This window comes from Teleopsis dalmanni, chromosome 2, assembly GCF_002237135.1.
Source record: "Teleopsis dalmanni isolate 2A chromosome 2, ASM223713v2, whole genome shotgun sequence".
NCBI classification, from domain to species: Eukaryota; Metazoa; Arthropoda; class Insecta; order Diptera; family Diopsidae; genus Teleopsis; species Teleopsis dalmanni.
Genome location: NC_051847.1, coordinates 180,698,278 through 180,707,876, shown reverse-complemented (window position 1 = coordinate 180,707,876; position 9,599 = coordinate 180,698,278). Strand labels below are relative to the sequence as shown.

The following is a 9,599-nucleotide window of genomic DNA, read 5'->3' as shown; positions in this document are numbered from 1 at the left end:
TAATGAGCTTGATCTTTATGCGAACGTTGTACATGTGCGTAGTTTACCTGGTGTAAAAACACGCCATAAGGATATCGACACTGTTATTATTCGAGAACAAACTGAAGGTGAATACTCTGCGTTAGAGCACGAATCTGTGCATGGAATCGTCGAATGCCTAAAGATTATAACAGCTAAAAAATCAATGCGCATTGCCAAATTTGCTTTTGATTATGCCACTAAAAACAATCGTAAGAAGGTGACTGCTATCCATAAAGCAAATATCATGAAATTGGGCGATGGACTGTTTTTGAGATCATGTGAAACAATGGCCAAATTATATCCACGTATACAGTTCGAAAAAATGATTGTAGATAATACAACTATGCAGTTAGTATCAAATCCGAATCAGGTATGCAATTATATGCATATATCTTTGGTATACAAAATTTTATTTGATTGCGTTTTTTTCTAGTTTGACGTCATGGTAACACCAAATTTATATGGTAACATAGTCGATAATTTGGCTTCTGGATTAGTTGGTGGTGCTGGTGTCGTAGCGGGTGCATCCTATTCAGCAGAAGCAGTTGTTTTTGAACCAGTGAGTTTATATGTAATACATCTAATGATATACTAAATCGCATTTATAATTTAAAGGGTGCACGACATACTTTCTCAGAGGCTGTAGGTAAAAACGTCGCTAATCCAACAGCTATGTTGTTGTGTGGCGCGAAATTACTACGTCATGTTAATTTGCAATCCTACAGTGATATGATTACAAATGCTATTAGCAAGGTTCTAAATGATGGAAAAGTCAAAACTAAAGATTTGGGTGGACAGTCAACAACACAAGATTTTACCCGTGCTGTAATACACAATATACATTGAGCGCAAATCAAATATGAAGTCACAAATGATATATAGATGTGGTCACTGCTTCCTATTCATAAATAGTCTTGAAAAGTTTTCAAGTGGTTGCGGTGAAGTAGTTAATGAGCAACACCACACTACACCACTATATATAAAACAACATTTATAGCCTCAACAGTTGTCAAAATTTTGATTAGTGATTTAATTAATTTATAATTTATCCTATTAGTTGCATATTTTTCCTGAGTATTAATTTGGCGAATATTTTATTATGTTCTCTAAATTTAGTTGTTTTTAAATTTTTATATATTTTTTTTGCTTATTCGCATACCGCCCATTTAGTAATCTCTTTTAACCTGTTCGTCCGTTGTCCCTGCTAAGTATTAATATCCAAACATTTTATTTTGTGCCAGTTTATTATTAAGTTTTATGTCTATATCAACTTTAACGCAATTAGCAAAATTTTAGTGTATTTTTAATATAATTTTTTAATTCCAAATAAATTTCGGCCAAATCGCAAAAATCTAAATTAATCGACAAATGCAGTTACTTAAAACTATTTAATTGTAAAAATATTTAAGCAATTGTGAAGTTACAATAAAATTCAATAGAAAAAAAAACAATTGTTTAAAATGTTATGTAAGCAATTATTGCAAAAAAAAATTTTGAAGCTTATTTACTGAAAGGATTTTAAAATAAGCAACGTATACTATAACTATTACGCTAACTTTGGAAAAGTACTCCTGAGCTAAACCTGATAATTTAAGGTTATTAATAAACATTATATTTCAAGATATAATTTTTAAGTTTAAGATTCTAGAACTTATTCAGTTTAATATAAGCCATAGAAAGATACTGCCTTCGGTTCCTGGCAATCACAGCGTGCGAGCAGAGAAGGTTGTATCATCAGTCTGCAGCATTTCATGAAATCTGTAAGTGTTATCAGCTTTAAATCTCATTATTTCGGAGTGGTAGGTAACTGGAGCATGAGCAGTTAAGATATTGTAACAAAGCAGTTAAACACCACCACAAATGTGGTTCATTACCATAAAAGCTAGTAGTTGAATATAAAATATTTTCATGGAAAAATCATTTGAATTATTTAAATAATATTAACATTTTTGTTGTCAATGTGCAGAATGCGAATTTTTTTTATAATGTAATTTGCTATGATTATTTTGTTTAAACATTATACTTTTATAGTTAGTTGATTTTTAAAAATGATTTGTATTCTGAAACAATCTTTTTTAAATAGAACAGAGATTGTAAATCTGTTAACGTTCCTACTACAAACTGACGCTATATAAACACACAACATTCAGCTATTCAAATGCAGGTCAAAATGTCACCTGAGTTGAGATAAGAGATGAGAATATGTGATCCAAGTCTTCTGCTAAATTGCTTAATTCTCCTATCCCAAATTAAAGCTGGAGAGTTATAAAGAACGTGACTAGTATTCTCACGTGCTTCCAAGCAAAGATTACATTTTTTATGTTTAATCAATTGTGACCCCTTTTTATCAATTGTGGCCTAACTTTTTAACTGCCTCAATTGTGTTCTCCTGAAGAGGGACACCTTATCATAGTTGTAAGGTCTACGATAGGATAAAGTGACCAATGTTTAGTCTGGCGGTTAACTGGTGTGTCACATCAATATTGAGTTCTTTCAGTTATGATTCACTTTTTTAATAGAATCAAAGTTGTGCACCAATCTGTTCCATAAAAAAATCACAGGGTTGCTCTGAACTTTATGAGTTTTTCTGGGGACTGTTTCTGTTTGTCAGTTGAAGCAATCTATAATACGTTATTCGGATATGATGACACAAGTAATTTCAGCAAAGGTCATAATGTCATATAATAGGGAAATTGAAACGAATATATAGAAAACAAATATTAAATAGGGTGGGTATTTGCTTTTAAATATGTAGCACTTAATTCAAGAGTTGATTTATTTAAGACTATATGCTGACCTAGAGATTTAAAAAGAATATTTTTGAATGAGTGAGAATGTTTATTAATTTGTTGAAATAATATATTTTTTATAATAAACCAAGAAACTCATCATACTAGGTGGATTGATAAATACCTAATTTGACAACAGGTGGCAACTCAAAAACAATATCAATTATATTTTGTGTATCTGGTAAGTTTTAAACGGTAGCTGTAAAAGTTTTGACTTCATCAGGTGTTTGGTCAGCTTTATGCAGATAATTGATATAATGCACCTTGGTGATTTTTTGTAAAATGGAAAAAATTAAATATCGCTCAGTAATAAAATTCCTCCATTTTCCGCCATTGACAAATATGAGTGCTGGAATAAAAATAATCTGTAGTTTTATATATAGACGAAGCCAAATGGGGCAACCTTAAATATCTGTAAAGTATAATTTATAATAAAAGACAAATTTTTTGCTAAAAATTAATTATTTATTTTATTTATAAAAAGTATTATCGAATATCATCAAAAAATGTATTTATGTTTTAAATTAAAATTTATTTAAATTTAAGTAACGGAAAAATTTAATTTATGTCAGATTTGGTAACCAAAATTTTTAGTGAAATATATTATTTAAAATAGAAATACTTCAAAGCACAAGAATTTAAAAGTTTTATGCTTTTGCAAAATATATTAAGAATACAAATAATTCAGCAAATAATCAAGTAAAATATACATCATCATTAAAATTTTGGAAAATGACAGATATGTGTGAAAAATTGTTACCAGAAGTACTGGAACACTTGGTGAAGTTAGCGTTGCGGTACGACAATACAGTGACGAAGAAAAGACGTCTTTGGGATTTATCATCTCCACGATGTCGTAGTACCAAATTTGAACCACCTTATATTGATATAGTTAACAGAAATAAGACAAGAATCGTTCGACTTGAAGAACCTGTCCTTAGTCGTAGTGAACAGTTGTCCTTACCAAGATCGAGGTAAATGTGTTTACTATAAAGAATATTCCTATTAACAATTCAATTATTGTCTTTGCTTTTAAAGAAAACTATTGGAATTGAAAAAATCTCCTGCATTTCATGAATTCGAACCACTCCGAAAGAGCAATGTCAATCGTAGAGTAAGAAAAAGTTTACTTTCCGTGTATAGTCGCTTAGGAAATGTTCAACCACCACAAAAACCGTAAGTATGAAACTATAAGTTAGTTTTGATCATTTCAAATAAGTCTTTTAAAATAGGTATATTACAAAAGATGTTAGGTGGAATAGTATTGCAAAGAAGTTACAAAATACATATGAAATAAACTATGTATGGAGTTTTGTTGAAATTTTTTTTCTATATTATTATTTATTTGTTATAGTAATTATATATAGAATAATAGATATGAACTATTCTGAGATTTGTTTCCGTAAATATTATTGAGCACAGCGAACTTGAAACATTTGTGGTTCTGGGAGCGGACAAGTCTAGATTCCGAAGGCACTTGTATAGAAGTGCCACTATTTTCATGAAAATCTAAACGAGCAACAGTTCTACGTACCGACGAAACCACATGTATTCCATATAATATAATATAATATACATATAATATACTATATAATGATAAGACATATAATTATATGTGTTATATGTATATATATTATGTGTATTATAGTAATATATAATAATTCAGATTGTTTCACATGTCTGAATTATGTGTATTGATTTAAACAAGATCAATATGTCCCAATATATTGCATGTCTTTCAGTTTTTCTGACTAATGGGCGATATTATGGATAACCATACGCTTTTCGCTCCTTCTCTGGGAATAATTCATTAATAATTTTAGCGTAAAACCATTCATCTATAAAATATAATTTTATTTCTTTCTCTATAAATATGGAAGTAAAATAATTTTGCTCAAATTTTAAATTGATTTGTTTTTCAATTGTTTTTGGAAATAAGTTCTAAAGATAATTAATATATATTTTATTGAAAAATATTTTATATTGTAGAGTGAAACCGCCACAGTTATCTAAAGCAGAGTTAAAGTTTCATGCGGATTATACCAAACGTTTAGCGAAACCAAAGGCCCTACCAAAACCACCACAAGTAGAGGTAAATTCTTCTTTGTGCTCTTATAAATTAAAAATTAAATTAATATGAGAATAAATTTTTATATTTAAGCGCACAAAAAAAATATATAATAAGAAACGCACTAAAAAATTAGCCAAACCAAAAGTGCATCAGGAAGAACCGATAAATGAATGGAAGTTTACAAGGGCTTTACAGAATTATCAGCCAAGTCAACGTATTAGGAATTTAGCTATACCAAAACAAAGCTTAATGCAAGAATCAAATCCTAATGCCTTTAAAGTAAAAAAAAGTGCTCTTCATTATAATGGTAAGCTCGATAATTTAGCATAAACAAATTATACTCGCTTAGAAATTATTTTTCCTGACATTTTAATTTAGTTTCTAGACGTATTGTGGAGTTGTCACTGCCATCTGTAACGCTATCTGATCAAAATGTGCGCAAAAATGTTAACGTTATTAGTTCATCAGCATTATCTGCAAAACCCAGTAAACGTATTATAGATTTGGCGGAACCAAGAGTTAGAAGTCTTCCCAAAGACTTACCACTTCCATACATTTCGCGGAAAGCTCTTAAAGCGAAAATATCGAAGCGTTTAATAGAGCTAGCAAAACCCAAACAATACCATATTTATTAAGATTTCTGGAGTAGTGAATCAAACTCAGTTCCTATAATGATTATTTGTGTGATTGTTTCATTTGCAATATATATTGCGATTTTTTTTTCTGTTCAAGTGACAATACAAAATATTTAGATATTATTTTTTTTTAATTTAAATTTAATTTTTAAATGTTTTGTATTGTTGTTTGCATTGATAAAAATTTAGCTTTTAATTTGCATTTAATTTTATTATTTAAATTTTTGCGTTAAAAATAAAAAACGTTTCTTAAAATTTTGCAAAAGTATGAAAATGAATTTATTAAACTTTGAAACAGAAGACGAAAAAGTTTTATATTTATTATACGTATAAGTTTTACATGTAGATTAGTAGAAAATCGGACCTCTAGGATATACTTCTTCAATTGATCGGGTGACGACCATATGTTCGAAATAATTTTTTTATCAATCATATAATAAAATTATATAGCGAATAAAAAAAATGATTTCATTTATTCGTACTCGTATATTAATTATTTTTGTAGATTAGTAGAAAATTGAACCTCCAGGATATACTTCATCGATGACGACCATATGTTCGAAATAATTTTTTTATCAATCATATAATAAAATTATATAGCGAATAAAAAAAATGATTAAATTTATTTTTGTATGTATATTATTTCATATTAATATTTTATGACTTCTAAAGTGACAGTTTTTATAATATACAAATTGCTTATTTTCTAAAGCAAGGGTGTCCAAAGCACGGCTTTCGCGCCAGATGCGGACCTCAGCATGTTTCTAATCTACCACAATTACGCAAATTTTCCCCTTTATGGTCTCCCAAAAACATAAATTCAAATGAGTAAATTAACAAAATTAAGTTTGATATTATTTTCGTATTTTTATTATTTTCCAAAAAAAAAACATGGACGTATGTACTTGTTTCTGCGGCCCTCCAATATGCACAATGACTTGTATTGGCCTGTAGTCGTAAGTGGTCTGGACAGTACTGACCTAAAGAATAGATCAACGTTGAAGAGTAATTTTTTATTTAATAGAAATAGAAAGACACATTTAGTCACTGAGAGACGAATCGTCACAGCCTCTGTATAAATATTAAACAAAAAAAAAAAATTATTAAAGAAAAATATATAGTAGTAGTATGAAAATGTTAAGAAAATATCTTAAGTGTTTATTCAGTTACAGTCCTACTTTTACTCATTAATCGCAAGTGTGTACTCAGGAGGTAAGTATGGGTGCAACGCTCGCTTCCCATACATGTATTAAGAACCATATTAGTTGTCAGTTATCTTCTTTTTCTACATTCTAGTACGTTTTTTATACCTTACTTTTCTACAATTCTAGTACGTGTTTTTGTGCATAGCTTTGAAAGGGAATTATTTTTACGTGAATATGGTTACACGAGGCATACAAAGTCTCGTCATCCTAACCAAATTTAAATTTTGGATTTCTCTCCAACCTATCAATTATATATGTAATAATTTATAAAATATTCTTAAATCAAGTAAGTCAGTAAATTTATAATTTGAATTGAAGTTTTAAATAGATATAATAAATTTTATTTAATACAAAATTATTATAAAAAAAAATTGTGTACAGTTCGGTTAACATTTTGATCTTTAAATTGTTTCAAGTCCTGAGTCTAAATTTTTAATGGAAGAAAAGCACTAAAAAAAAATTGAAAAAAAAAAATTGAAAAAAAAAATTAAAAAAAACAAACAAAAAAATTGTAAAAATTAAAAAGTTTGCAAAACTTCAAAATGGTTGTCCCACTTTATAGTAGCGAATGCTGTCCCATCGTTGATGAGATTACGACGGACGTTCGTTGCTTAATGAAAGGATTATGTTGTGAACTAACTAAACTCGAAAATAAACACAAAAAGGCCTTCACAAAGAGACTACGTTTGCATGAACTCGCTATACCACCGCTAAGAAAAAGAGCAGAGCGTTTTGTACGAACCTGTGCCTGTAAGTTTCCAAAACCTATTGAATTAATCCGTATGGACAAAGCGGAGAGAACTCGTACTACTCAGCTTGCACTTCCCCAAGTCAGGTTTGTTATTTTCTTTACAAATAGTAACTTATCAGTTTAATTACTAAGTTCTTCATTTCATTTATAATATAGAAAACTACTTTTGTCACAAAAAGCACTGAATAAACTTTGGGAAAACCCATTCCGTAATTATATACTAAATCGTCTTATTCGTAGTAGTCTTTTCTCTTTATATAGCCGTTTGGCTAATGTTCAACCTCCAAAGGAACCAGTTAAGATTCATAAATGGGATAAAGATGAGTGGAAAGTCCATAGAAAATATCTTAAGAAGTTAGCTAGACATAAAGTACCACCCCCTGTACCAAAAATTGTAAGTAAAATATATAATAAAAAACTTAAAACATGGTTTATATCAGTATTGAAATATAAAACAATATATATGTTATTAAAGGAACCTCAATATATAAAAAATTTAATTTATATTATAATAAATGAAATAATTTATTTAAGTTTTTTGTATAAAATTATGTGTTAAAGTGTGAGTGTTCTATAGTAAATACTTTAGAAGTTATCTTTTAACGGATTTATATATAGTATCGTTCACATTTTTCTTTATACTTTTTCTTTACTAGGTAAACTATTTATTAGGGCTAGATCTACTTCTTGTCTCTTAAAACTTAATTTTTTTTGGGAGATTTGGATATTTGCCATTACTACATGAAATTTTTTGATTATTATTAAAAATGTATGATAGGTGCTCGATTGAATCGGGTTTAGTAAGTTTTTAGGGATTTTGTTTGTCCTCTGCAGTGAATATATGCTAACACAAAGTGCTTGCCTTTACTCCTTGTCAGTACTTCACAATAATTTATTAAACATCTATATATTTCAAGAAGTACTTTCCAGAATATTTATTTCTGGACAGGCTAAATCATATAGTTGTTTTTTCTATTTGCAGTGCCCAGTAAATAAACCATTGTTGATTTCTTTTTTCTAAAGAATATAACTTAAAGTGTTTAGTGTATAACCACAGGTAAAAAGTTTAGATTTTTTTTAAACTATTTCAGTATAACCTTCTGAGACCTGTCTTTGCTTCTTATGTGCTGCATTATATGTATTTATTTATCCAATAAAATGATTTGTAATAAGTTTTCAGTTTCTTTTTAGGGTAATTCATTGGTTATTTTTTGTTAGTACTTTCCGGGTTACTTATACCATTAAAAGTTTTAAATCGATATAGATCCTTTGAATTCTGAACCCAGTGCTTTAATGAAAGATTGATTATTAGATAATACGGTATACTGAAATCTTTATTATTGCGCACTATTTTTAAATGGAACATACACATTCACACTTCTTCAAACTTAGGATAGCTTGTTTGGTTGTATACCAAACAATATATATATTATTTTAAGATTTAATTTTCCGGTTGAAATCTATACTATTTTATACATAGGCAAAGTCAGTGCTGACTACTTGCCAAGAATTGACATACATCTACTTCTCCACATATACTTCTCCACTCTTATGAGATTGGGTAGTCCCTAGACAAAGCGCGTAAGTGTGAATATATAGAGGACTTGACTAATGACTTAAGTATCTATTGATATTTGTAGCGTCTCACATAAAAAGAAACGCAGATTCTTATTTATATTTATTTATTTTTATTTTATAACATTTAATTACATATAGTTCTAATTGCGGATAGAGGTAGAGTATGCCATCATATAGATTATAGTTTTGTAGGGGTAAGCTTAAAACTTTATGTTTTTTCCGGTGACTAGCCTACACCGTAATCGGGTATTGTTACTAGACAATACACTGTGAATATGGTTCAATAATCATGCAAATGGTTATGGAGCCATGACAGTGATAACGCTCCAAGTAGCAGATAACTGATGGGGTGGACACAAAAATAGTCAAATCCAGATTTTCTTCACTACTCCATTATTCAATGAAATAGTGTGGTATTACTTTCTTTTATATATATTACAGAAATTTATTAAAATTGTTGATATTATTTTGTATTATATAATATAATCTAATTTCAGATAAGGAAGAGAATGCCATTATCGGCAATGTTTCGTTATAAGAAACTGGCTA

The 9,599-nt window shown here is 29.0% G+C and overlaps 3 protein-coding genes across 3 annotated transcripts in view; all 3 read left to right on the top strand.

Annotated features, from left to right (window-relative positions):
- LOC119682940 (isocitrate dehydrogenase [NAD] subunit beta, mitochondrial) lies at positions 1-1,380 on the top strand (the record flags this gene model as incomplete). Its single annotated transcript, XM_038096516.1, is given in 3 exon segments — positions 1-391; positions 455-580; positions 637-1,380. Coding segments are annotated over 3 exon segments (748 nt in total), but the record flags the coding sequence as incomplete, so codon positions are not given.
- Positions 1,381-3,423: 2,043 nt separating this feature from the next.
- LOC119681796 lies at positions 3,424-5,612 on the top strand. Its single transcript, XM_038095084.1, has 5 exons — positions 3,424-3,784; positions 3,849-3,986; positions 4,800-4,902; positions 4,972-5,188; positions 5,260-5,612. Exons 1-5 carry the CDS (start codon positions 3,543-3,545, stop codon positions 5,514-5,516), a joined length of 957 nt encoding a protein of 318 aa, XP_037951012.1. The 5' UTR covers positions 3,424-3,542; the 3' UTR covers positions 5,517-5,612.
- Positions 5,613-7,087: 1,475 nt separating this feature from the next.
- LOC119676295 overlaps positions 7,088-9,599 on the top strand; it is a 2,759-nt gene continuing 247 nt past the window's right edge. The window contains exons 1-3 of the mRNA XM_038087534.1: positions 7,088-7,556; positions 7,629-7,866; positions 9,548-9,595. Of these exons, the coding sequence (XP_037943462.1) occupies positions 7,264-7,556; positions 7,629-7,866; positions 9,548-9,595 (579 nt within the window). The 5' untranslated portion in view covers positions 7,088-7,263. The remainder of the gene's footprint in view (positions 7,557-7,628; positions 7,867-9,547; positions 9,596-9,599) is intronic.

What these genes read in the sequence shown, in the direction of transcription:
- LOC119681796 (XM_038095084.1), top strand. Translation starts at nt 3,543, where the DNA reads ATGACAGATATGTGTGAAAAATTGTTACCAGAAGTACTGGAACACTTG. An exon ending in TTGTCCTTACCAAGATCGAG is followed by an intron (nt 3,785 to 3,848) that starts GTAAATGTGTTT and finishes TTGCTTTTAAAG; the next exon opens with AAAACTATTGGAATTGAAAA. An exon ending in CAAAACCACCACAAGTAGAG is followed by an intron (nt 4,903 to 4,971) that starts GTAAATTCTTCT and finishes TTTATATTTAAG; the next exon opens with CGCACAAAAAAAATATATAA.